The sequence below is a fragment of the Vipera berus genome (assembly GCF_964194415.1).
Source record: "Vipera berus genome assembly, chromosome: Z".
Taxonomy (NCBI): domain Eukaryota; kingdom Metazoa; phylum Chordata; class Lepidosauria; order Squamata; family Viperidae; genus Vipera; species Vipera berus.
This window is the reverse complement of record NC_138205.1, coordinates 18770005-18797902: the sequence shown is the minus strand read 5'-3', so window position 1 is coordinate 18797902 and position 27898 is coordinate 18770005. Positions and strand designations below refer to the sequence as shown.

At 44.2% G+C, this 27898-nt stretch overlaps 1 protein-coding gene across 1 annotated transcript in view; it reads left to right on the top strand.

The window, feature by feature from the left end:
• Positions 1 to 27898, top strand: part of LOC308677887 (protein tweety homolog 1-like) — a gene marked incomplete at its 5' end in the record, with an annotated part of 91724 nt that overhangs the window by 30024 nt on the left and 33802 nt on the right. Inside the window, one exon of the mRNA XM_081344582.1 lies at positions 636 to 808. Within this exon, the coding sequence (XP_081200708.1) occupies positions 636 to 808 (173 nt within the window). The remainder of the gene's footprint in view (positions 1 to 635; positions 809 to 27898) is intronic.

The following is a 27898-nucleotide window of genomic DNA, read 5'->3' as shown; positions in this document are numbered from 1 at the left end:
CTTCGGGAGATGGCAGAATCCATGGAATAATGTTTGAAACATTCCATTTATGAATATTATATAAATGGATTCTGACATACATGCTTTCACACCTATTTCCTTATTCATCACAAACTAGAAACCTGGCAGAGAAAGAAAAGAGAGATGTAGAGTTCTTGCTGCTAAGGAGAACACGGATGTACAATGTACAACTTTACAACAGTTCATTTGGTGGCCGTTCGAATTACAACGGCACTGGGAAAAGTGACTTATGACCGTTTTTCACACTTACGACTGCTGCAGCATCCCCAATGGTCACATGATCAAAATTCAAAGACTTGTCAACTGACTCCTATTTATGATGGTGGCAGTGTCCCGGGGTCACTTTTGCGACCTGGCAAGCAAAGTCAAAGGGGAATTCAGATTCACTGAACAAACGTAACAAACACAGTGATTTGGTTAACACCCGTGGCAAGAAAGGTCGTAAAACAGGGCAAAATTCACTTAACAAAGGTCTCAACTTAGCGACAGAAATGTTTGGGCTCAATTGCGGTCGTAAGTCGAGGACTACCTGTATTTTCTTTACCCTAACCTCTGGGCTGAAAGCTTCTGGCTACTTATTTTTATTTTTAAAAAAATCTCTGTTCATTCTTTAGGCACTTCTGTTTCTGGCCAGCGTCTCGGGTTTGTGCTTTGCCATCAGTCTAGTTCTCATTTGCGTCTACCTGATCCGCTTTTGCTGCTGCAGTAATGAAGATGAGGAGGAGACCAAGACACAACGGGTCTGCTGTGTCACCTGGAGCTGCGTGGCTGCAGTTATCATCTGCTGGTAAAGAAAGACTCCGTTCCACCCTAGCTGTCATTTTTTAGGCTGCAAATGCCATTTTCTATGAAATGGGGGTTTTAAACAGGTTCGGTATCAGGAAAAACCAGCTGGTTTAATCCTCAAGATAAGTTCGTAATGTCCAGGTTGAATCTGCCTTAAAATAATTTCTGACAGATGCAAAGAGATATATAGGTAGTCCTCGGTTTACAACCATTCGTTTAGTGACCATTTGAAATCACAATGGCACCGAAAAAAGTGACATGACAGTTTTACACACTTATGACCGTGGCAGCATCCCCGTGGTCACATGATGAAAATTCAGACGCTTAGCAACTGGCATGTATTTATGATGGTTGCAGTGTCCCGGGGTCATGTGATCCCCTTCTGCGACCTTCTGACAAGCAAAGTCAATGGAGAAGCCAGATTTGTTTAACAACCAGGTTACTAACTTAAGAACTGCAGTGATTCACTTGACAACAATGGCAAGAAAGGTCATTAAATGGGGCAAAACTCACTTAACAACTGTCTTGTTTGGCAATGGAAATTTGGGGCTCAGTTGTGGTCCCAAGGCAGGGGTGTCAAACTGCCGACCCACGGGCCGGATAAGTCATGCAGAAGCCACACCCATCCCAGCTTCGGCAAGAGGAAAAAAATCACGATACGTCGTGACACATCACATGACGTGACACCCCTGTTCTAAGGCGGGGACTACCGATATTGCAGTCCTTAGACCCGTGGTGGCGAACCTATGTCACTCTTGCCACAGGTGGCATGCCGAGCCCTCTCTGTGGGCACACGCGGCGTCACCCCAGTCCTAGGCCTTCAGCTAGGTTTTATAAAACCTTTTCGCTTTAGGCCTCCGTTGCCATGTGCAAAAGAAAAAAAAAGTTCAATCAATCAATTTCAACTTCTCACGGGAAAAAAAGATCTTGCAAAGTTGGAATTGATTGATTGAACTTTTTAGTCCTACCCAGTCTGCCGTTACCACCGCAGCCACGCCAACCCAATGGGCTACGCCCACCCAGCACCCGATGATACATAAGTGGGTTTTGGGTTGCGGTTTGGGCACTCGGTCTCTAAAAGGTTCACCATCACTGCCTTAGATTCTGGATCAAGTGGCTTGAAGAGTTGGTAAGATCCCACCTGGTGGCTACATATCCTTGCTCTCTCCAGCATACTTTCACTTTCAGTCTTAGGGCGTCGGAGCCTGGTTCCACCTATTAGACAGCCATCTTGCCTTAATTGGATAGAAAGGCCTTATGCCCCTTTTCCTGTGTCTCAAACAACCTTCTCCAAACTAACGGCCTCCAGATGTTTCAGGATTGCACTTCCCATGATTCTTAAACAGCACAAGCAAAGGCATATTGGCCAGGGAATTCTGGGAGGTGTATTCCCAACACATCCAAAGGGCATGAATTTAGGCACTGTAATTTCAGACAGTCACTAAACGAATGGTTGTAAGCCGAGAACTACCTGGACTTCAAGAGCCATCACAGATGCCATTTCTCCGTCCAAAATTACCTAATTTTTAAGATCTCTGAGTCCCAGATAGTCACTAAGGACAACGATCAAAGAAAATGGAAGCTACGGTCCAAAACATTGGCGAGTAATAGATGACGGGATTGGCCAGCTGGCAGCACCTGATCAATTTTGTCTGGGCTCAGATCGAGTTAGTATTTGAATGGGAATTCTCCAGAGAATCCCAGGGCTTTGGTCTAGGCTGGAAAATGGAAAAGGCTCGTTGGAAAAAGGCAGTGACACCATTTCCATGCTGCTGCCGAAGACAGCTAGGTGGGAACAGCCGTGAAGTCAGCCGCAGCTGAGCTCAACTGAAAAAGGAGTCTTGACTTTAGATGAAGGAAGGACACACTAATCCTTGGCCAAGGTAACGATTTCACAAATAAGGGTCACACACAAGACAACGCTCCCCAACGCATGCATAAATCTACCACACTCAGCCAAGCTCAGCTTCTTGGATTCTGGCATCCTTTACCAGCCAGTCATGCATAACGAGATGTGGGGGTGTGGGAGGGAGCTTCTAAAGCAATGGTTCAATCACCTTGGTTCAGTCAATAAGGTAAGATTAAATTCCCAGTTAATTTAGCAGTGCAGGCTAGAAGAAACCAATCAAATGCAAGGTGTACGTATCAACTGGCAGCTAGGTCACAGTCAAAGTTGGCTTTCGTGGGAATTCTGCAATGCCCTCTCTAAGAGAAAAGCTACAAAGCCCAGTTCCTCAATATTCCCCCCCCTCCCTCTCCAGACATTTACTGTCTAGAATATTATTGGTTTCTCTGTTTCTTTCAAGCCTCTGGTGGTTCTCTCCCATCTCTCATTCATCTCCCATCATGTCCACACACACACCCCTTTTTTTCCCCTGAAATGAAGCCACAATGAGCCTCTTGTTCCATTCAGAATAAGGAATTGTGTCCCGTTCTCTCTATTCCATCATATCCTCACCAGGACCCCTTTGTGTACTTGTTATTCCAGGTCTTGCACTCTCTGCAAACCAGTCCCCAATTTCACCACTGCCCCCCTTCAGCTTTTCTCCCTCTGTCTCCCCCTCTCCTACACACAGACACACACAGACACACACAGACACAAACACACACACACACAGAGCACTGTGCTGTGCTGTGCTGTGCCGTAAAGCAAAGGTTTGAAATCCTCATCAGGATTCCATCATTTCTGCATCAAAAATCTGCTCTTCAGAGCTGGAAAGGTAAAAAGGAGGAGACTGCCATATTGCTAGAGGTTGTAGATCTGCAACAAGTAGTTCAGGGACAGACATGACATCCCTGGAATAGTATACTACAGAACAGCAAACGAACAGCACTTGTTGTTTTCTTGCTGCACTTGATCTCAGTTATCCGGCTGAGCTGTAGTTTTTCTTTCCTACAATCCCTGTACACCTTTGCGACTCTGCAGATCTGGATGTCCTCAGGTGGGACCGGGAGAGACAGGAGATTAAACATGCATCATGCTGCGAAACTTACACATCTGGGCCAGACCCTGGGATGGAAAATCCCAAAGACAGGACTTGTGTTCACAACCTCTTTCTGCCCCTGTCATTTTTCCTCTGTCATAGCTTGCCACAGATAGCAGCGTCTTTATAAACCCACCGTGCTCTAAAGCAAATCAGTGAACGCTTGGAGTGAATGACGATACCTGTAAATGCATCCCCTTTTAAAGAATGAAACGTGTACGCCCTCCCCCCCACACACACAAAATGGCCAGCGATCCAAACGGATGACTGAACTGCACCCTGATGAATGAAGCTGAAAGGAAGGGCCTGTCCTTGGGAGTGGGGGGATCTGTTACAATTCCTGTTTTAACACTTTGTTTGTTCTCACACAAAGGAAGACTGCTTAAAAGTTTCTCCTTGCCATCAATCACTCTTGTCATTCATTCCCTCGGCAGCTTGTTGTGCAGAGTTTGCCCAAGCAGAGTGTGCTAGCAAAGGGGTCGTAACAGCTTTGCTTTTGAGAAGCTGACGGATGTCTTAACAGAATGTTTAAGCTCCAAAAGGATCGTGTTGTACTTACTACAAAATAGTAACAATGCAAAACACATTCACCGAACAGACATTAGCGGGCCGAAGGGAAGCAGCATGGTGTTGCTTTATAGCCAGCTTCTAATATATGTATATGCTTTGGGAGTAGAAGCCAAGATTCTTCCATTCCCCCACTCCTTCAGGCTTCCAGAGGATGCTGAAATCAGCAAAATAAGCAATAGTAAAGCATATCCTGATCATCTCTCCAACACAGAGATATGAGACGAGGAAGTGCAGTGCTAGAAAGACTATGTAATACAGATAGTCCTTGACTTACAAAGATTCATTTAGTGGCGGTTTCAGAATGCAATGGCGCTGAAGAAAGGTGAATTACAACCAGTTCTCACATTTATGACTGTTGCAGCATCCCCACAGTCATGTGATGTAAATTCAAGTGTGTGGCAACCAGCCTGGATTTATGACGAAGGCAGCGTCCCAGAGTCATGTGATTGCCACTTGCAACCTTCCCAGCCAGCTTCCAACAAGCAAAGCCGATGGGGAAAGCCGGATTCACTTAACAACTGCATGAGTCACTTAACAACGGCAATGCTTGGCTTATCAACTGTGACAAAAAGGTCATAAAATCAGATGTGGCTCATTTAATAACTGCCTTGCTTAGTAACGGCAATTCAAATTGTCCTTGATTTGCAACCGCAAGTCCAAATTGTGGTTGTAAATCAAGGACTTGCCTGTAACAGGGCCTGACTCTGGTACAGCCAAATAAAATGGAGTAAATCTGCTCATGACAGGCAAAATTCAGGCTTGAATGTCAGGCAGTGGAGGGTACTACAGCGTTTGCCTTCCCTCTGCCAGGTATAAGCCTGCTCTTAGGAACTTTTTAATTGAGTCGCATGCAGCGCTGAACCGCATCTGATTTGTCTGAATTTGGTTAGGTGCATTATGTGAAAGCCAACTGTAGTTTATTCAATAAATTGGAACGTGTGAATCCTGCTATAGAATCCTCACCCCTAGCAGTTCCTTCCTAACCTGTATTTTATGAAGCCACTCTTTTTCCCACAACCATCAAAAAAGGAACGTTTGCATGTGTCAAAGAACCTGGGAGTCTCGATTCCTTGTTGACTGTAATTGTTGTTGTTTCCTAACATGTCAACCTTCCCAACAGATCTATTAGAAATCCCTATGTTAGAAATTCTGCAAATTATACTTCCAGCATAATTGTAAAAGTCAAAAGGTTGAGAGGCGGTACTACAAGGGACGCGGTGGCTCTGTGGGTTAGGACGCTGAGCTTGTTGATCAGAAGGTCGGCAGTTTGGTGGGTTGAATCCCGAGTGCCGCGTAGCAGAGTGAGCGCCTGTTACTCGTCCCAGCTTCTGCCAACCTAGCAGTTCGAAAGCACGTAAAAATGCAAGTAGAAAAATAGGGACCAGTACGGTGAGAAGGTAACAGCGTTCCGTGCGCCTTTGGCATCTAGTCATGCCGGCCACATGACCACGGAGACGTCCTCGGACAAGCGCTGGCTCTTCGGCTTTGAAACGGAGATGAGCACCGGCCCCTAGAGTTGGAAATGACTAGCACGCATGTGCGGGGGAACCTTTACCTTCACCTTTACCACAAGGGAAATGTTTAAAAAGGTGGACAGTTTTTATACAGATAACAGAAATCAACAAAAGGTGCCTAAAATCTTTGGAATTCTCACAGCATTTGGTAACACAGACAAGCTATCAATTGTGTACATGTACGTACATATTTCTGCATTTGATTTATTTGGCTGCCCATTGCACCATTGTGACTCTGGGTGTCCACATAAAGAAAAAAATGATCCAAAACTAATTAGACCTTGACGATTCAGCAAGAGGCAATAATGCATACGGCTGAAACCACCGAGCATCCTTGAACCAACGTTTTTCAGATCGTTCATTGCCACCCTCTTCCTCCTTTTCCTTTTGCAATGTTTTGGAAACCTTGGCAATGTGTAAGACAACCAAACTAAATGGGCAGGGGATGGAAGACATCTTTGGTTTGGAGGGAGCAACTTTTGTTCAGAACATCCTTTGGGCTATTATATGAGTTTTCCCCGATCTGGGACTCTTTAAAAGAGTGGGACATTACATCCTGTAACAGCCAACGAGCTGCGGGAGGCAGAACCCTGCATAGTTGGGAGGGTACAGGCTGAGAACGATTGTGTGATACCACAATGCTTCCCTCAAACATTTGGCCCAAATTGGTCCAGCAGAAAAACTTGACAAGCAGTCTCCTTCTCTCCCCCAGCAAGTCAGAGAGGTGTATATGTGTGTGTGTGTGTGTGTGTGTGTGTGTGAGAGAGAGAGAGAGAGAGAGAGACAGACAGACAGACAGACACACACACACACACACACACACACACACACACACACACAGAGAGAGAGAGAGAAACTGAACTAAACCCCAATTCCATCACCAAATATACCATCTTTTCCTTCAATTCTCCTCCACTCCATCTCTGCAGGGAAAACGGGGTGGGGGGTTTAACCCCCACCCCCATTTTTTTAAAATAGAAAAAAGTCTAGCTTCTGTCCTCCCCCCCCTTCCCTCCTCAACACCCCATCCCTGTCCTGATTTGACAAGGGTCGTATTGGGGTCCATTCCCAGCCGCTTTGGGAACAAGCCCAGCAACCATAAAAATAAGGCAGCCATTCATGTGGAGGCTCGGTCCATTCATGGCTGGAACAATGGTGCCTCTGTCTATTTCCTTGGTCCCAGTTGGGGTAGGCTAAGGGTGGATGGGGACGGACTGCTGAAAGACATTCTGCCCATCACACAATCCTTCCAACTCCTTCCCACAGTAAAGAGCCTTGACAATGGAGGCAGGATCGACCCATGGAGCGGAGAACAAAAGAGGTTGCTATGGGTGTCCTAAGAGCCGGCTTTAGCCTTATGGACCAGGCCTTTTACATACAGTCTGCCCTGTTTATGCTAATCGCACTTTGTTACCTTCATCTTACCAGGAAGGCTGTTTGCTAGTCATTCTTATGAATGGAAGCCTGTGGTCCCGGTTCAAGGCCTGGTAAGCCGAAGATACTTATTCCGGGCAGCCTGGTAACAAGACAGGTCCTAAATTCTGTAAGAGATGGGCAAAGGGAAGAATTTTGGCCACTCTTTTCATCATGGCAGTTGAAATCACAACATTAAAAAGAGAGAGGAGTCTGTCTACTGGCCAGCCTTCATACCTTCCTCCTTGCTGGCCTCTGTGTCTGTCTGTCTGTCTGTCTGTCTTGTCTCTCTCTCCAGAGTTTTCAATGGTTTGTGATCCACATACTATTTTGCTTGCAGTTTATAAACCACACTTAAACGGTGGGGTGTTATCTGTGACTCTGTCAATTGTGACTTGAGCAACAAATCATGGTCGTAAAAAAATCTTAGCTTAGAGTTGTGGGTGTTCCTAAAAGGGATGCTTCCTTAGCCTTTCGGAAATTGCATGCTGGAAAAATTTGATTATCAAGGACTAACGCAAAAATTACGACAGAGTGTCACAAGCCAAACATTTGATGGGAGAAGAGAGGAATTCTTATCCCAAGTGGTGTTTTTTTTTAAAAAAAAAATGTGAACAGCCCTGAAACTGAAAAACCATGGAGTTAGAGGTTTTTTAAGTACCGGTAATCCTAATCTTTGAATATTTCTCCTCTCTTTAGTTCTTTTTCCAAACACAATTTCTATCCCAGCAGCTGTTTCCCCCCCCTAATGCTGTAGAAAAAAAGAAATAACAGGGCTAGAAAAGTGAAGAAGAAAGAGATGAAGAGACTCCTTCATATTCCTCTATTCAAACTAAGACTTTTCCACAGCTGCTTTTCATTTCTAGCATTAAGATGCCCATGTGTGTTTGAAGCTGTTGAAGTTGCGTTCCCCCCACCCCGAGTTTATTTCAGAATCTGATTGTGTTGAACAGGAGAAGAAGCTTGAGGTTCTCATCAGTTCAGAAGTGAGGTTAGGTTAGGACACTTCTGCCGGTAGAACTGAGTGGGTAGGTGTCTAGAAATATCAGCTAAATATTTAATCCTAAAACTATTCATATCCTTGTTTTTCTTCTTCTTCTTTTCAAATGGAATTTGCTGCTGCCAAGTCAGTAGCTTAGCTGTACAATCCTAATTTAATAAACGGGTTATCTATATGACATTGGGTGTATCTAAGCAGGAGCAGAAGATCTAATGAACACGGAAGGCCATAAAGTGTTATTTTCCCAGACTGATTCCCCCAAATGTATTCAGCTACACTATTCATTCTTCAATACAGATAGTCCTCAACTTACAACAGGTTTTTTTAGTGACTGTTCTAACGGCACTGAAAAAAAATGACTTACGACTGTTTTTCACACTTATGGCTGTTTGCAGCATCCCATGATCACTTGATAAAAATTCGGATGCTTGGCAACTGACTCATCTTTATGATGGTTGCAGTGTCCTGGGGTCATGCGATCACCTTTTGCGACAGTCTGACAAGCAAAGTCAATGGGGATGCCAAATTCACTTAATAAGCATATTACTAACTCAACAACTGTAGCGATTCAGTTAACAACTGGGGCAAGGAAAGTCATGAAGTGGGGTAAAAATCATTTAACCAATATTTCGCTTAGCAACAGAAATTGTGGGCTCCATTGTGGTCATAAGTTGAGGACTCCCTGTATTCAACCTTCATAGGCAGCTGGTTTGTGTGATGGGGCACTGGAAGTTGCATTCACAGCGTCTGGGGTTTACCAGGTTAAAGAGTAGGGCTCCATTTGGCTACCTGTTCATTTCTCTTACAATCTTTATAGATTCCAGTGTTAGGAGCAGGTCTTTTTTTGTCATAGAACGCTCAGAACGGAGTTCCAACACCTTTTTTGGATGGAACCTTGTAGGGTAGGCAAGGCGGGTTGTATGACATGTGTGAGTTCCGGCACCTTTTTCTTTTGCAAAAAAAGCACTGGTTAGGAGAGACTGAATAAGCTGACTGAATCCTGGGACACTGACAAGCAGACACGATATTCTATAAGGCAACGGGGAAAAATAGTTTGCTTAGACTTGTGAGCAATATATTGGATGCATTTGCATGGCATACTAAATTCTGTGATTTAAAGATATACTGGTTCAATCCATGCATCACAATGCACTAGGCCAGGGTTCTCCACACTTAGCAACTTTAAGACTTGCGGACTTCAACTCCCAGAATGCCATGGCTGGCTGAGGAATTCTGGAGTCCAAGTCCACAAGTCTTAAAGTTGCCAGGTTTGGAGACCCCTAGACTATTCTAAAGTGGGACTGAGCTACTGATGGTTCAGCATGTTTTAGGGAAGCATATGTGGTCTGAACATGTTGTGTGAACCAGGTCATCACATGCTGTTACATTATGTGGTTTCTTTGGGGCCTAGCATGCTACATGAACACAACTGTTGTGTTTTGTTAAAATGTCATTAGTGCATCATGGCAACCCAGCCAGTACATTGATTTAAGCCGAGACTAAAGCAAATGTGGTAAACATGAAATATCTTAACCACATGACAGTGTGATATAACCTTAACCACACAAAATAGTGTGATGTAACCTACCTTATCTTGGACTCTCTTGCTTGATTAAGGATGGCTGAGTTGAAGTTAATGGCCACTTCTATCTTCTGGAACCTGATACAGCTTCTACTATTTCTTCCTTCCTTTCTTCCACTTATTTGCACATATGCCAATAGAGAAGAAAAAAGGAAAAGAAAGCAAGCAGATTACTTGGAACAGTATGGTTTGTTTAAAACAATAGCATGAGACACTAGCAAAAATAGTTGGGTTGCCAACAAAACATTTCTACCAGTTATAATCAGAGAATTTGATCATCTGATGTCAAATTGTAAGGTAAATTAACTAAGTTAAGAGTCATGTGTGTACATGTGTGACCTAGTGTACAATATTCAAAAAAAGCAGAGACATCACCCTGCCAACAAAAGTGCATATAGTCAAGGCTATGGTCTTCCCAGTTGCAATGTATGGCAGTGAAAGTTGACCCATAAGAAAGGCTGAGCAGCAAAGAATCGAGGCCTTTGAACTATGGTGCTGGAGAAGACTCCTGCGAGTCCCTTGGACTGCAAGGCGATCAAACCGGTCACTCCTAGAGGAGATCAACCCTGACTGCTCTTTAGAAGGCCAGATCCTGAAGCTAAAACTCAAATACTTTGGCCACCTAATGAGAAGGAAGGACTCACTGGAGAAGAGCCTAATGCTGGGAAAGATTGAGGGCAATAGAAGGAGGGGACGACAGAGAATGAGGTGGCTGGATGGAGTCACTGAAGCAGTAGGCGTGAGCTTAAATGGACTCCAGAAGATGGTAGAGGACAGGAAGGCCTGGAGGAACGTTGTCCATGGGGTTGCGATGGGTCAGATACGACTTCGCAACTAACAACAACAACAACAACAATATTCAAGCACACATACTGTAGCATCCCCAATTAGCCTTGTTCATATACAGGTAGTCCTCAACTTATGCCTACAACTGAACCCAAATTTCTATTGTTGAACGAGATATTTGTTAGGTGAATTTTGCCCCAATTTACAACCTTCATATCTTGTAATGTGAATCACTGCAGCTGTTAAATTAGTCACATGGTTATTAAGTGAATCTGGCTTCCCCATTGTCAGAATGTCACAAAAGCTGATCACATCACCCTACAAGACACGGTAACTGTAATAAGTCCATGCCAGTTTCCACACGTTTGAATTTTGATCACGTGACCATGGGGATGTTGCATCACTCATAAGCATGAAAAAAGGTCATAAGTCACTTTTTTCAGTGCCATTGTAACTTTGAGCGGTCACTAAACAAACTGTTGTAAGTTGAGGACCACCTGTATATTATTAAAGCACCAAGGTGAAGTTAACATTCCACTGGTATATTCTTGGTGTGATTCAATTTTCCATTAGAACTCAGTGACTACTTTGGTCCTGGAAGAGCTCTAAAAAACTATGTTACAGCAGTGCATAGCTGCCAATTTGTTCTGAGTGAAACATAAAGTGCTACTTTATTATCTTCAAAGACCTACAGAACTTCCAAACTGTTTTAAGACTTGAGAGAATCTGAGATTTGCCTATGGTTGCCAGATCCTTACTTGATGAACCAGATAGGGTCCAACCCTCTTTATAGCTGCCCTAGTTGTTTGATATGCTTACCCTGCAGAGATGGGGCTCCCAATTAAATATCCTGAAACCGCCTGTTTTTAAGCAGGCTTTTTAAATGGTTGGTTTTTATTGGCTAATTTCAATTGTTTTAAATGGTTGCTTTAGATCGTTTTTAATATTTCAGATTTTGATTTAAGTTAATGTTTTTTTCCTAAACCCCTCAGCAGTTAGCAGTATGATAAGCTGTATAAACAATATAATAATCTTTCTTCCAGCATGCAGGCATAGCACAACATAATAGGCAAAGGAGTAATTGGCTAATTAGTTGTTCAATGCAGCAGGGCCCCGGCTAGAATTCTAATTTTTAAGGTTCATTGTGCTATATGAAAATGGTAATTGGGTTAGTTTAATAAAACATAAGACAAGTTAACCATGAGTGTGTGTGTGTGTGTGTGTGTGTGTGTGTGTGTGTATGTATATATACACACACACACACACACGTAGGTCTTGGCGTATTCAGGTCTTTTCCCGAATACGCCAAGACCTATATATATATATACTGTATATATGTGTTAAATATTTGTCAAGTCATTTGAATATGCCTTGCTAATTAACTCTTTCTTTCCTGTTTGGCCTAACTCAAGGCTATCCACAGGATATAGTCACAACTTATGACAGCTTATTATTTGTGTAAATTATTCAAATTGCTAATAAAGAATTTAAGGGAGGCTGAAATGATCATTTCGAACTTCTTATGACTGACTGATGAGAACATAAGAAGTTCAAAATGATCATTTCAGCCTCCCTTAAATTCTTTATTAGCAATTTGAATAATTTACATATATATATGTGTGTGTGTGTGTGTGTGTGTGTGTGTGTGTGTGTGTGTGTAAATTACTAACAAAGAATTAAGGGAGACTTTGTTAGTAATTTACACAAATATATGAACTGTCCGGTGTGACTACAGCCTGTTCGATGGCCTTCAAGATAGGCTGAAAACAGGAAATAAAGATTTGCCCCATGTTTGGGGCCTAGCAAGGTAATCTAAATAGTTAACATTTGACATATATATATATATATATATATATATATATATATATATATATATATATATATATATATATATATATATATATATATATATATATATATATATATATATATATATATATATATATATATATATATATATACATATACTGTATAAAATGAGCTCAACCGATATTTTGTTTTATTAAGAGAACATTATTATGTTAAGCAAATCACTGCACTCCCATATTTTAGTTGACTGCTTACCAGATACTTTAAGGTGATGTGTAATCCTAAGAGAAATAGTAGGAACATACCCCTACTACAATATTCTCTGATTATTCTTAAAGAATGGCTTGGCTGTTGCAATAGAAACTGTCCATTATTTGATTTACAAAACCCTATTGAATGCATTTACTATGCCAGCCCTTTTGTAGCCTAGTGTACAGGTAGTTCTCGACTTACAACCATTTGTTTAGCAATCATTCAAGGTTACAGTGACACAGGGAAAAATGATTTATGACTGGACCTCGCACTTACAACTATCATAGCATTCTCACGGCCACAAAAATCTTGGCAACTGGCAGGTATTTATGACGGTTGCCACATCTTTGGGGCATGTGATCGCCATTTGCGACCCTCCCAGCAGGGTTCCGACAAGCAAAATCAATGGGGGAAGCCAGATTCGCTTGACTGCATGGTTCACTTAATTGCAGTGATTTGCTTAACAGTTGTGGCAAAAATGGTCGTAAAATCAGGCGTGACTCACTTAACAACTCCCTTGCTTAACAACGGAAAGTCTGGTCACAACTGTAGTCATACGTCGAGGACTTATGAATCCTGGTGGCGCAGTGGTTAGAATGCAGTATTGCAGGCTGACTCTGCCGACTGCCAGGAGTTTGATCCTGACCAGTTCAAGGTTGACTCAGCCTTCCATTTTTCCAGGATTGGTAAAATGAGGGCCCAAATTGTTGGGGGCCATAAGCTGACATGGTAAACCCCTCAGAGAGGGTTGTAAAGCATTGTGGAACAGTATATATGTCTAAGTGCGATTGCTATTACTACCTGTGTGGTGTGAACCTGGTTAATTTATGATCAGAGTATCCCGCAAACAGGAAATAGTGCTGATTGAATAAAGTGTGGCTTATTTAATCATGGGTAAATGTCACGTGACCACCACGTACATTTTTATCGAGTTGTAACTAGGACAATTCTATACTTCTTAACATCATTGTTACTATCCTATTTTAACAGCTTTGAAATCCTTTCTATTATAAATTGTTTAGCATGATATCTTGAATCATTATTAATAGTCCTTAATTACTAAAGAAATACCAGGAACATAAGTACTCCTTTGGTAACTCTCTTTTAATGTAGCATTATCGGTTTCCTGGTAGTGCAGTGTGACTGATTTATAACTGGCCTCTTACCGAAGCGACTGCTGGTTCCATTTGATAAAGCTATAGCAATGTTCTCATATATAGAAGGGGATGTTAAAGCCATCGCAATCCCCATTGTCACTATGTTAGTGCTTCATTATATGCTAGAATATGGTTCCCACAGCAATAGCTTGTAACAGACATTTTGTTATGGGGATAACATTGTATATACCAGACATGTCAAACACAAGGCCCACAGGCCGCATGCAGCCCGATATGTGGTTCCATCCAGCTCAGGGACCAGCTCTGGAAAGAGCGAAGGACCGGCCTGCCGCACCTTGGACCAGCCCAGGCTGACCGGGCACTGATCTACAACCTGGTTACGTCCATCAAAGCCAGAATGCGCTCAGCGTTAAATCCACGGGGCAGCCCCGCCTTGCTTCCTGGGTGTGCGCGCAAGCGGAGTGCTGCGTCCCTGCTGGCTGTCTTGCCCTACAGACTGACTTCACCAGGATGCCGGCACTGTCCGTCTCCTGTGCGCACACCCAGAGGGCAGGACAGAGGCGGCGGGGCAGCTCCTTGCTGGCATTCTGGCTTAGATGGACGCAACCAGGTTGTAGATCAGCACTCCACACACACACACCAGCACCTCCAACCTCGCAGCCACAAGGCATCTTTTTCAACGGGACCGCCCACATGGTATAAGAATGGCCGGCAGCAGCATATTAGTGCTGGCAATCTCTCCCCCTCCCATCACCCCTTCCTGAACGCGGGGGAAGGAAAGAGATGAGAAGGCGAAGGAAGGAACGGAGGTGGGAAGGAAGGGGGGGGAAGGAGGGAGGGAGGAAGGAAGGAACAGGGAAAAGGAACGGAGGGTGAGAGGAAGGAAGGAATGGAGGGAGGGAGGGAGGGAGAGTGGGTGGGAGGGAGGGAGGTAAAAAGGGAGGGAGGAAGGAAGGAACAGGGAGGAAGGAATGGTGGGTGGGAGGGAAGAAGGAAGGAACAGAGGAAGAAAGGGAGGAAAGAAAGAACAGAGGGAGGGAGGGTGGGAGGGACCATGTCCCGGTGCTCGCCCAAGTCCCATCCTCCTCCGCCGGAGACCCTCAGATCTGCCCCAATTCTGTCCAGGCACCCCTGATGCGAGTGATGTCGAGCTGGCCATGCCCACACAATAGGCCATGCCCACCCCAGCCACGCCCACCCAGTAGGCCACACCCATCCCGGCCACCGCTAACCCCCCCCCCTGGGCAACCACAATGCTGATGTGGCCCTCAATGGAATTGTGTTTGACACCCCTGGATATACCACACAAAATTGATATCGCACACTAAATCAAAAGCAAAGGAACCACATGTTAGGTGATCTGATGTTAAGAATCCAGCCAGAAAATAGATTTACAGTATATATCATTGCTAAACAAGGGATATTTGCTTGAGTTGACATACTGTGTGAATCTAGTGATCACACTTTCTAAGCCATGATTTGTGGTTTGGCATGCTGTATGGTCCCAGCCAAATATTATTTTTTCATCAAAGCTTAACAAAAATAAATACAGTTTAGCGTAGCAACAATTCATAGTCTCTGTTAGAGTAATATTAAAGATTCCAACATTTTTATATTCTCTTCATTATTAGACTATCCTTCCTTGTATTTCTAGGGAGATATCTCAGATTATAACAAAAATTTGTTCTAGGTTGCTTCTCTCCTTGGTTAGTTTCTATCCATTGTTTTGCTTTTTGGTCCTTTGGAAAATAGTTTGACCCACTTGTCTTTGTAGGAGCCATTCAAATATTGGAACACTGCTATCATATCTTGGCTAGTCCTTCTTTTGACTAGAGTAGACATACCCAATTCCTGCAATTTTTCTTCGTATGTTTTAGCCTCCAGCCTTCTGATCATACTTGTTATCCTTCTCTGCACTCTTTCCAGAGTTTCAACATCTTTTTTTTATATTGTTGTGAACTGGATGCAGTATTCCAAGTGTGGTCTTACTAAGATTTTGTAAAGTAGTACTAAGGGGGGAGGGGTGTTATGTATGCAGGCACCTGCATAGCAACAGCCACCAGGGGGCGTTGGCCTGAACGGTTTTTGGCGGGAAACCCAGTTTCGGCGGGAAACCTAGGGCCAACCCCATTGGCTGTCCGCTTACCTGGCTAGGTATTTAAGGAGGCCAGGTAACCCTGATTCCCCAGTGGGCCATCCCCTCCAATAAAGAGCTGAACTCACACTCTGGCTGGCGTCTCTTCCTTGCGTCGGACCCACGACACAATAAACTTCAGATGATCTTGATTCTATAAGCCCTTTATTAATGCAGCCTAGAATTGCATTGTTGTTGTTTTTTGGCTGATGCTACACACTGTTGGCTCATATTTAAGTGATTGTCTACTAGGACTCCAAGGTCCCTCTTACTGTTATTGGCATTAAGCCAAGTTTCACCTATTCTGTACCCGTACAGTTTTCTTAAAGTAAAGGTAAAGGTTCCCCCACACATGCGTTCTAGTCGTTTCCAACTCACTTTTCTTACCTAAGTATAAAACCTTACTTTTATCTACGTTGAATTTCATTTTGTTAGATATAACACAGTATTAAAGTCTGTCAAGATCTTTCGGGATCCTGAGCTTGTCTTCTGGGGTGTTGATTATTCCTGCCAATTTTGTGTGTTCTGCAAATTTGATGAGTTCCCCTTCTATTCCCTCGTCTAGATCATTTACAAAGATATTCAAGCGTGCTGGGCTTAAAATGGAATCTGGGGATACCCTACTGCTTACTTCCCTCATTTGTCATCCAGTTACAAACCCATCTGGTGTTGGTGCTGTCTATTTCACATTTTTCTAGTTTGCCAAGAAGTAGGTTGTGGTCTACTGAAGTATACTGTGCTCACAGCATTTCACTGATCCGCTACTTTAGTCACTTTGTCAAATAATGAAGTAAGATTGGTTTGGCATGATCTGGTTTTGACAGATATCATAATCTCAGATTATAATAAAAATGTTTATCTGTTTTATCCAAAACTTCATCGAAAGACTCTTGAGAATTTTAATGCAATTGTCCTGGAGCAAAATAAAATTAGCTGTCTGCTCTTTTAATAATGGTCACAGTAGGGGGAGAGCAGCGATAGTCTACAGTAGCCAAAAATCAGTAGGAATCTGGTAGCACTTTTTTTTTCCTCCAAGCTAACACGTTTTATTAATCTAAGAAGATTTTGTGAGCTGTAGCTCATTCATCAGATCCAAGGGAGTCTTTTAATAAAATGGGGCAGTCTGAAAAGGTGCTACCAGCCTCCATCTGATTTTTATCCATATTTTTTAAAAAAGGAAAATCCAGTAAGTGGATTTTTTCTCTGCAGGTAACAGCTACCGCATTTTCCTGTCCTCTTCATCTCTTCACACAGCGAGAATGCTTTTCTTTCTCTGCCATTGGCCATCCTGTTATAATTCACTGAAGATGTCAAGCCTTCCATGCATACTCAGCTTAGGTGCAGAAAAGTAATAAGGCAAAGGCAAGTATTTGAAGAGGAACTTTTTTAAAAATTTCAGCTGGGTCAGGAGTAGGTGCATTTGAAAAGCTCAGAAGAACGGCTGCAGGACTTGGGTTTGGCTAGTCCAGGGGTCAGCAACCCGAAACAGCAAAAGAGCCACTCGGAACCGGTTCCGTCATACAGACAAAAAAGTGGGAGCCGCAAAATGTGTACGCTCCTGTGGGCACGCACGCGCATGCGCAGAACAAGCAAAAACACACACCACCCCTATGCCCGCACCGCATCCTGAGCCGCACGCACCTGTCGCTGCCCAGTGCCGCCAGCTTAGGGGGGGGAGGACGGACTCGCAGGCCGAGGAAGGAAACGGCCTTTCAGAGGATCCCGCCCGGCCCCCCTCGGAGGCAATGGGCCCTTCCCCGGCCGAAGGAAGCCTTGAACGCGGCAGGTCTCCAAACGGGCGGCGGCGGTTTGGAGAGGTGCGCGCGCACTCTCCAAACCACCGCCGTCCCGTTCGGAGGTCTGCTGCGCTCGTCAAACATGAACGAACGTGGCAGACCTCCGAATGGGACGGCAGCGGTTTGGAGAGGTGCGCGCGCACTCTCCAAACCGCCACCGCCCGTTTGGAGACCTGCCGCGCTCGTCAAACATGGACGAACGCGGCAGCTTTGCAAACAGGATGGCGGCGGTTTGGAGAGTGCGTGTGCACCTCTCCAAACCTCCGCCGCAGGCAGCAGTTCTGCAAACTGGAGAGCTGTTTGGAGAGCTGCTGCCTTCGTCAAACATGGACGAAGGCAGCATCTCTGCAAATGGGGCAGTGGAGGTTTGGGGAGCTGCGCACGCAGCTCCCCAAACCTCCGCCGGCAGAGGAGGACTGGGAGCTGCAGGAGACGGCTCAAAGAGCCGCATGCGGCTCCGGAGCCGCGGGTTGAAAAAGAAAACAAGAAACAGGGGTGACATGATAGCAGTATTCCAGTATTTGAGGGGCTGCCACAAAGAGGAAGGGGTCAAGTTATTCTCCAAGGCACCAGAGGGCAGGACAAGAAACAATGAATGGAAGCAACCTGGAATTAAGGAGAAACTTCCTAACAGTGAGGAGAGTGGAACAGCTTCCCTTCAGAAGTTGTGGGTGCTCTATCACTGGAGGTTTTTAAGAAAAGACTAGACCAGACATGTGACGTCGTGAGACGTATCGGGACTATTTTGCCATTGCTGGCAATGTGGTGGGCGTGGCTTCCAGATGACGCATCCGACCCACAGACTGGCAGTTTGACATTTCACTTGTCTGAAATGGTATAGGTTCTCCTGCATGAATGGGGCTAAACTAGATTAGAAGACCCCCAAGGTCCCTTCCAGCTCCTATTCTATTCTATTCTATTCTATTCTATTCTATTCTATTCTATTCTATTCTATTCTATTCTATTCTATTCTATTCTATTCTATTCTATTCTATTCTATTCTATTCTTTCTGGAGAACATCAGCTTCTGTGATATTTGTTTTTAATTCTTAAAGCAGCAGGTCAAGTCCTTGTTCATTTGACACCAATTAATAGCAGCTCTTCAAATCTCAGGCAGGATACAGGTAGTCCTCGACTTACAACAGTTCCTTTAGTGACCATTTAAAGTTACAACAGTGCTGGAAAAATGACCATTTTTCATACTTACAACCATTGCAGCATCCCCATGGTCACATGATCAAAATTCAGATGCTTGGCAACTGACTCATGACGGTTGCAGTGTCCCGCAGTCATGTGGTCACCTTTCACGACCTTCTGACAAGCAAAGTCAATGGGGAAGCTAGATTCACTTAACAACCGTGTTACTAACGTAACAACTACAGTGGTTCATTTAACAACTATGGCAAGAAAGATCATAACATGGGGCAAAACTCACTTAACCACTGGCTCGCTTTGCAACAGAGATGTTGGGCTCAGTTGTGGTCATAAGATAGTCCAGACACTTATATACTAAGACCCCTGTTCATAGATATCTTACACTATGTGGATGGATGAGCGATGCAATTCTCTTGCTCTTGCATTGTACCAAAAAGCCAGGTGGCTAGGAAATATATTTAGCATAAAGACCTTTATTCATTTAGCCCAGGGAGAAATAGCCAGATTGTCAGAGATAGTTCATTAGCCAGATGCCACCCACTGCAGCGCAGAAATCTTCCTGGAGCCATGAACGATTATTTGTTCATTAGTCTGAACAGCACTGGTTCAAACTAAAGGACCAGAGTTCCTTGGTTTTCTGAATTGGTAGAGACGTTTTGTGCATTAGGATTGGGAGCCAAGAGATGTTTTTTGAGGAATGCATCTATGGATGACAAACCATTAAATCCATTCCAGATACATGGAAGTTGTACCTGATATAAGAACATCTGGTTGAGGATCATCATGTACATATGAGATCAAAAAGGACTAGTGTGGTTCATTATTCCAAATGGAATTTTCTTCTGACCATATTCTCAGATAACCCATGCTATGTAAAGTGTAGTATAGGAGGTAGGTTGTAAATCATTTGTTGGTGGTTTAGAGCAGGGCTTTTCAACCTTTTCACCCATTGTACCACTTTTAGGATATGGCAACATCCGAGTACCACCAGTCGCCTAGCAAGGGGTCAAAAACTTGATGACCAAAAAAAAAAAGGGAAAAAGTGATGAAGTACAGGTAGTCCTCGACTTACAACAGTTCGGTTAGTGACTGTTCGAAGTTACAGTGGCACTGAAAAAAGTGCCCCCCAAGCCACAGCTGAGCAAGACACCTGCCTGCCCACCCAGCAGTGCTCTTCCTCCTGTCCGAGGTTTTCATTGTTGTGAGCATTTCTGTTGAGGATTGGCAGCGGGTGGGGGGGTGGTAGGGTGGGGGAGTGTTTGGTTTTTATCCCCCCCTCTGCTGGGTGGTTGCAGCAGGTTTTGGTCACTTCACGTGACCCTGGGACACTGTGACCGTCATAAATGTGAATTAGCTGCCAAGCATCTGAATGTAAATCACAAGACCCTGGAGATGCTGCAACATTCCAGCTGATTGGCGCTTCTTCTGGGCTCAGCAGAAGCGCCAGGATCAGCTCTGAGCTCCAGCTGGATCCTGGCACTGATCCTGGCGCTTCCGCTGAGCCCTGACAGCCTTGCAGCTCCAGCCGTCTCTCACTCAGGCTTGTGTGGTACTGCCACCGGTTCAACTCATTCTCCTCCCCCACTACCACTTTTCTAGGATGGTCACGTACCGCCTGCCAGGTGCCAAAGTACCACAGGTGGTCCCCGTACCACTGGTTGAAAAGCCCTGGTTTAGAGTGTTGTAATTTATTTAACCAACCATGATTACACCATAGGTTACCTTTAGGCTCTGTAGAACTTTGAATATGGATTTTGCTGGCCCTAGCTAAACATGGATTAGGTCTGGAGAGACCCATACCCAAGTCCATCCTCAACCATGGAAACTTACAGAGTGACCTTGGGCCAGTTAAACTCTGTTTCAGCCCAATCTATTTCAAAGGATTTAGGGATCTGGGGAAAATCAAAGGAGGCAATGCTGTATAGCTGCTAAAGGAAAGAGCATATATAAAACTATCACAGTTATCTCTTAATGTTTTAAAGAGTGGTGAAGGTGTACTGAAGAAAGATTCCGATCCAAGAAATAGTCTAGACTTTATGTAGGAAATCAGGGCACATGCTAATAGAGAATACCTCCAAGCGTAGTAAATCAGGATTCCGGGCAGTTCAGATGAATGTGTGTGTGTGTGTGTGTGTGTGTGTGTGTGTGTGTGTATACATATATATATATATATATATATATATATATATATATATATATATATATATATATATATATATATATATATATATATATATATATATATATATATATATATATATTAGAGAGTTCCAGAAAAACATCTACTTCTGCTTCATTGACTATGCTAAAGCCTTTGATTGTGTGGATCATAACAAACTGTGGCAAGTTCTTAAAGAGATGGGCATACCAGACCATCTTATTTGTCTCTTGAGAAACCTATATGTAGGCCAAGAAGCAACAGTGAGAACTGGACACGGAACCACTGATTGGTTCAAAATTGGGAAAGGAGTCTGGCAAGGCTGCATACTGTCGCCTTGCCTATTTAACTTATATGCAGAGCACATCATGAGAAAGGCAGGGCTAGATGAATCAAAAGTTGGAATTAAGATTGCCGGAAGAAACATCAACAACCTAAGATATGCAGATGATACCACTCTAATGGCAGAAAGTGAAGAGGAACTAAAGAGCCTCTTGTTGCGAGTGAAGAAGGAGAGTGCAAAATGTGGGTTGAAACTAAACATTAAGAAAACCAAGATCATGGCATCTGGCCCTCTCAATTCCTGGCAAATAGATGGGGAAGAAATGGAGGTAGTGACAGATTTTATTTTCCTGGGCTCCAAGATCACTGCAGATGGGGACTGTAGCCAAGAAATTAAAAGACGCTTGCTCCTGGGGAGGAAAGCCATGGCAAATCTAGACAGCACACTAAAAAGCAGAGACATCACCCTGTCAACAAAAGTGCGTATAGTCAAGGCTATGGTCTTCCCAGTTGCAATGTATGGCAGTGAAAGCTGGACCATAAGAAAGGCTGAGCGCCAAAGAATTGAAGCCTTTGAACTATGGTGCTGGAGAAGACTCCTGCGAGTCCCTTGGACTGCAAGGCGATCAAACTGGTCAGTCCTAGAGGAGATCAACCCTGACTGCTCTTTAGAAGGCCAGATCCTGAAGCTAAAACTCAAATACTTTGGCCATCTAATGAGAAGGAAGGACTCACTGGAGAAGAGCCTAATGCTGGGAAAGATTGAGGGCAATAGAAGAAGGGGACGACAGAGAATGAGGTGGCTGGATGGAGTCACTGAAGCAGTAGGCGTGAGCTTAAATGGACTCCAGAAGATGGTAGAGGACAGGAAGGCCTGGAGGAACATTGTCCATAGGGTCGCGATGGGTCGGACACGACTTCGCAACTAACAACAACAATATATATATATATATATATATGTTTATTTTATGCTAAAGTTCTTTACAAGAATCCGTACTACTAACTGCTAACTGTTAAAGCAAGTTAAGAGATAAGAGTCAAGGGAATTCAAGGTGGGTTGGCCTAGATCTCTTGAGGGCACAAAGGGACTTGAGACTGATGATGACATGTTTGACCACTCCCTCACGCCCAGCCTTGTTATCTCCTGCATCTACCTCCTATCGCCCAAAGTATACAGGATCATCTGAAGACGTGGTTGTTTTGCAATCTGAAATATATCTAGCCAGATCTTAACCAAGAGCGAAGCTAGGCCATCACAACTAGGTTCCGATACTTGGTCACCACAGCTCATGTGCTACATAAGAAACTTTCATATTGTGTTCTAATCCCTGGTTCAGACAGAGAGGAATCTGGTTACATCACGGCTCTGGTGCCTAAAGATATGCAGTATCAGACATGGTTTGAATGTGCACGTGGAAGCTGCCCCAAAAATATTTCAGAGGAATAATCGAAAATGTTGCTCCATGCCTTCTTAATCACAAGTCCGGAAAGCCTGGTTCAATGAAGGAAAATTCTCCTTTCCTGACAACGCTGGGACAGGTTATGGCTAGGATACTGGGGACAGAAAGAGAGAAACGTAACAGTTGTGAAAAAATGGTTATACACTTGGCTGCAAGTTCATTATTCTTAGGAGTGTAAACTACCATACTGATGGTAGTTTAGGATCTGTTCATCCCAGGTTGTGCAAACAGAGTGAAGCTGCTTTCCCTCCTCTGGTAGTGTCAGCCCCAGTAGATGAACCAGATCAAGAAATCAACCCATCAAGAAAGCTAAACCTACCTTTATTGAAACTGGCTTATTACAACAGAATTCTGTAAGTCTGATTGGGCTGTACCTCTTCCTCCTTATGTTGTTGTTGTTAGTTGTGAAGTCGTGTCCGACCCATCGCGACCCCATGGACAACGTTCCTCCAGGCCTTCCTGTCCTCTACCATCTTCTGGAGTCCATTTAAGCTCACGCCTACTGCTTCAGTGACTCCATCCAGCCACCTCATTCTCTGTCCTCCCCTTCTTCTATTGCCCTCAATCTTTCCCAGCATTAGGCTCTTCTCCAGTGAGTCCTTCCTTCTCATTAGGTGGCCAAAGTCTTTGAGTTTCAGCTTCAGGATCTGGCCTTCTAAAGAGCAGTCAGGGTTGATCTCCTCTAGGACTGACCGGTTTCTTCGCCTTGCAGTCCAAGGGACTCGCAGGAGTCTTCTCCAGCACCATAGTTCAAAGGCTTCAATTCTTTGGCGCTCAGCCTTTCTTACGGTCCAACTTTCACAGCCATACATTGCAGATTAGGGAAGCATCTGTTTAAGCCACTTCTGAATGTTATCTGGCTGTCCCTGGACTTAAAAATGCTTTGACCTCCTTTCCCCAAGTAACAACTGCTGCATAGCTCCATCAAAGGTTATCTTCCTTGCACTCCAGGGGTGGGATCATTAGAGATGTAGAACAAAGCCAGGGTTTTTTGTGATTGTGCCTTTTGCAAAAGAGGCAACGGGGAGAAGAGAGCCCTATTAAGGGTGAGGGAAAACACTCTGTGATCTCTTCCATCTTAAAATATCTACTCATTTGAACTTCCTGCGGTGAGATGGAGTTTGATGCTGCTGTGTGAGAAATTGAGATGGGAAGGGACAGAGGTTGGAGTTTCCCCCCACTCACACAGGGATTTGGTATAGGGTCTCCTGCTTGAGCAGGGGGCTGGACTAGAAGACCTCCAAGGTCCCTTCCAGCTTTATTCTGATTGATTGAAATCCAGATGCTTTGTGTGATGGTTCTAAGTGGATCATTGGGCCACGTTAGAATAAAATCTAGGGGGGTTGGTGGGAGCGTGGGATGGGAACCAAGATTCCCAATTTCTCTGCGAAGAGAAAAGAGCATAGGATGGAAGCCAGGGGTCTCTCCTCCCCCTCACCCCCAAAGCCTTTTATCCCCCCACACCCTTAGTCTGGGAACTGCCTCCAGTCTAAAGAAAAAAACTTGATTATCATGAGAATGACACCGCTTCTCTCCCGCCCTGCCTCACAGTGAAAGGAGGAGGAGGAGGGAGGTGGTTGTCATAGAAACAAGATTTAGGGAGAAAGGGAAAAAAGAGGGCCTGGTGTGACTGAAAGACTCAGAGGCAGGAATGGGGGGCAAAGACCTTGGTGGGAACAGGGTAAATGCGTGAATGGAAGGAGGGAGGGAGGGAGAAAGGGTGAATAGTTGGGATTGATATGTAGTAAATGACGAGGATGATGGGTGAAGCCGGAGCAGGTGGATCCATGAAAGGAAAGCTAACTCCCGGGATACTCCCATATGAGTAGGCTAAATGAGGAAGTCCTTTTTTCAGACAGGCTTCCTCAGGTGCCTTTGGAAAAAATGGCATAAGCGGCTCAGTCACCAGTTGCTCATCTTGGTCCTGCTCCAAATGCAGCAAATTGAGCTGACTAGGAACGGATGGCTGGTTAGGACGTCATTCAACATTGGTCAGTGCAATCTCTCCTAAATCGAGAAAGAAAGGAGTGGGTTTCCCACACCAATCCCCAACATTAGCTTAATGGGGAGAGGACTGCGTATGTGTGTATGTGTGCATCTCTTCCCATTCTTTAATATTCTGATGGTTCTTTTGGCTGCTCTTTCTAAATCACGGGAAATCATCCTTTGGCCAAAAGCTGGAAAGAATCAAGAAGTGACATTTCTGGATTTGAGTACAGGTTGTGTTTCTTTTTGTTCACAGTGAACAAAGGCTAGCTTGCAACTAAGTCCACACTGTACTGATGGATAACTTACTTTTATTGGGCAAAGAGATGGAAGGAGAGCATTTACAATGGAACTTTCCCAGAAGTGGAAAAATCCGTGTAAAACACAGGCATGCCTTATAGAAATGGCTGGAATACAGCACGAGATATGAACGGGACTCGAATAGGTCAGCCTTAGGTGGATGGATGTGGGCGGTGCTTTTTTTGCAAAAGAAAAAGGTGCCGGAACTCACACATTGCATACAACCCGCCTTGCCCTACCCTATACAAGGTTCCATCCCAAAAAGGTGCCGGAACTCCGTTCTGAGCGTTCCACAAGAAAAAAAAAGCCCTGAATGCGGGGATGGAGAAGAAGAAGCAGCCCAGATAGACTGAAAAAAAGATGGCTGGTATTTTGGTCCCTCTCGAAGCTAATCGCTATACTTTCAGTTGCAGCTGTTTCCTGCGTGTTTGTGTCATTTGGTGAAAGGCTATAATTACCCAACTGCATGCTTCCTAATTACAGTTAAGGAACAAGCTGGGGAGTGGGTGAGCAAGCACAGGTTGTCAGGACCAATCCAAAATGATAGAAAAGAATGGATGAAAAGATGTCGAGTCTTTCCTGTACATTGTTCTGCTCTCTCTCTCCCTCCCTCCCTCCCTCCCTCCCTCCCTCCCTCCCTCTCTCTCTCTCTCCTCTCTTCTCTTTCTCTCCAAATCCGTTCCCAATCCCTGCCAGCTGCCATAAGGAGCTTAGACAGTTTTGCCTGACTGTAGTCGCGGGGGCAGCTCCCGTTCGCTTCGTGCGTATCTGTGGTCTTCCCTAATTTCTTTTCCTGTCCTCTCTCTCCATCTGTACAATTTCATCTGATGTGATTCTTCTTGGTAAGTTATCCTTGCTCCTTCCCCAGTTTCAAGAAGGAGAACCCTCCTTATTCTTGTCCAGGTTTCCCCCCCCCAAGGCATGCCGATGCTGTAGTTTGGAAACGGCATGAATGGCAGTTTCCCATGTGCCTCAAAACCCTATCCATGAAAGTCCACCAGACTTAATTTGCCATTTTTGCCTGGTCTCATCACAGAGAAGAGTGGTGGGACCAGCAAAGCGGGTGGAGATTCAAAAGACAAAAAAAGATCATTTAGTGTATAATCACTGAACAGGAGTGTGGGATCCTATTAGGATCAATAAAAAGGTAAAGGTTCCCCTGCACATGCGTGCTAGTCGTTTCCGACTCTAGGGGCCGGTGCTCATCTCCATTTCAAAGCCGAAGAGCCAGCGCTTGTCCGAGGACGTCTCCGTGGTCATGTGGCCGGCATGACTAGACACCAAAGGCGCACGGAACGCTGTTACCTTCCCACCGTAGTGGTCCCTATTTTTCTACTTGCATTTTTACATGCTTTCAAACTGCTAGGTTGGCAGAAGCTGGGACGAGGAACAGGCACTCACTCTGTTACGCGGCACTCGGGATTCGACCCGCCAAACTGCCGATCTTCTGATCGACAAGCTCAGCGTCCTAACCCACTGAGCCACCGCGTCCCTTTCAATAAGAAAGGCTATTTTCAAGGTCATCGTCTACACCATTTCTCTTTGATGTTGTTCACGGAGAATCAGGTCATCTTAACTAGGCTATTATTCCCAGGTGGAAGCTGTTTAAAGGCATAAAAAAACCCGTATGTGTAATATAAGTAGAGCCAAAGCTTTATTGGACTTAGCTAGAGATTACTGCAAAACAAGAACAGAGAGACTTCAAAAAAAAGGGAAGGATGAATTTCAGATGATCTCATTTTCATGCACGTTCATTATTCCCATTTCTGTACGACTTTTTATAAGTCTATAAATAGCTTCCATGAAATTCACATTTGAAGACCCATTTAAATGTGTCTGTTAAATATTATTTTCTCTGAAGTTACTTACGGTATTTCTAAGCAGAGCATATCGTAAAACATACATTTAAAGTACATGTTGATATTCCTTTGAACAGAGAATCGATTGCAAAATTCAGAGACTGTGGAGCGTGACTGCCTATTTGGCTCCGAGTGTGTGCCATAAGATCAGCTTGTGTCAGTGATCAAACTCCTCAAGCATCTCTCTTTCCATTATGGGGGATGTAAGAGGTGGACAGAGTCTAGGGGAAGAGAGAGATGCTCGTAATGTAGATGAGTTTTTATTGTCCTGGGTGGTTTTCACACTTGGCCAAGCTGTCAAAATTGAGAAAGAAGAAAAGTGAAGGGATCCATTGTATCCTTCCTCTGTTTCTGTCCCCACCTCCCTGCCCAAAAAAAGAGAAATAATTACTTTTTGGCTGCAGTATTACAGATCTCTTTGGGGTATGGAACAGAGGTCTTCATGGACACTGAAGGCCCTCCTCAAACGTCCCACTTTCCAAAGAAAGAAACTCTAGTTTTATCCTTGCACAGAAAAAGGAGAAAGCATAAGCATAAATGTCTACAGTACATTTTTGATTATCAAGAAACATATTGCAGGTACCTTTACTTGTAGCCCAGTTTTACTGCAATGAACCTCCATTTCAGCCAGGAATATTCCTGGGCAGAAGGCTGAATGCAAAACCGAGATGTGACTCAAGTGAAGAGGAGGTCTGCTAAGGATATCTAAGCTCTTTTCTCCTGATTAATGACCAGAGTGGAAAGAAACAGGTGGTGTTTGCAAATATGTAAATAAAATACCTTCAGAATAATAAATATATAATTAAGCACATGATTGGGCAGAGGTTTTTTTTTCTTCCTTCTTTACCAACTGAGATGAAAGAATGACGCCGTGTTTCCTCTCCGAAGCTAAACATGCAGCTGGAGAGCAACCAGAAAGTGCTGCCCGTTTTG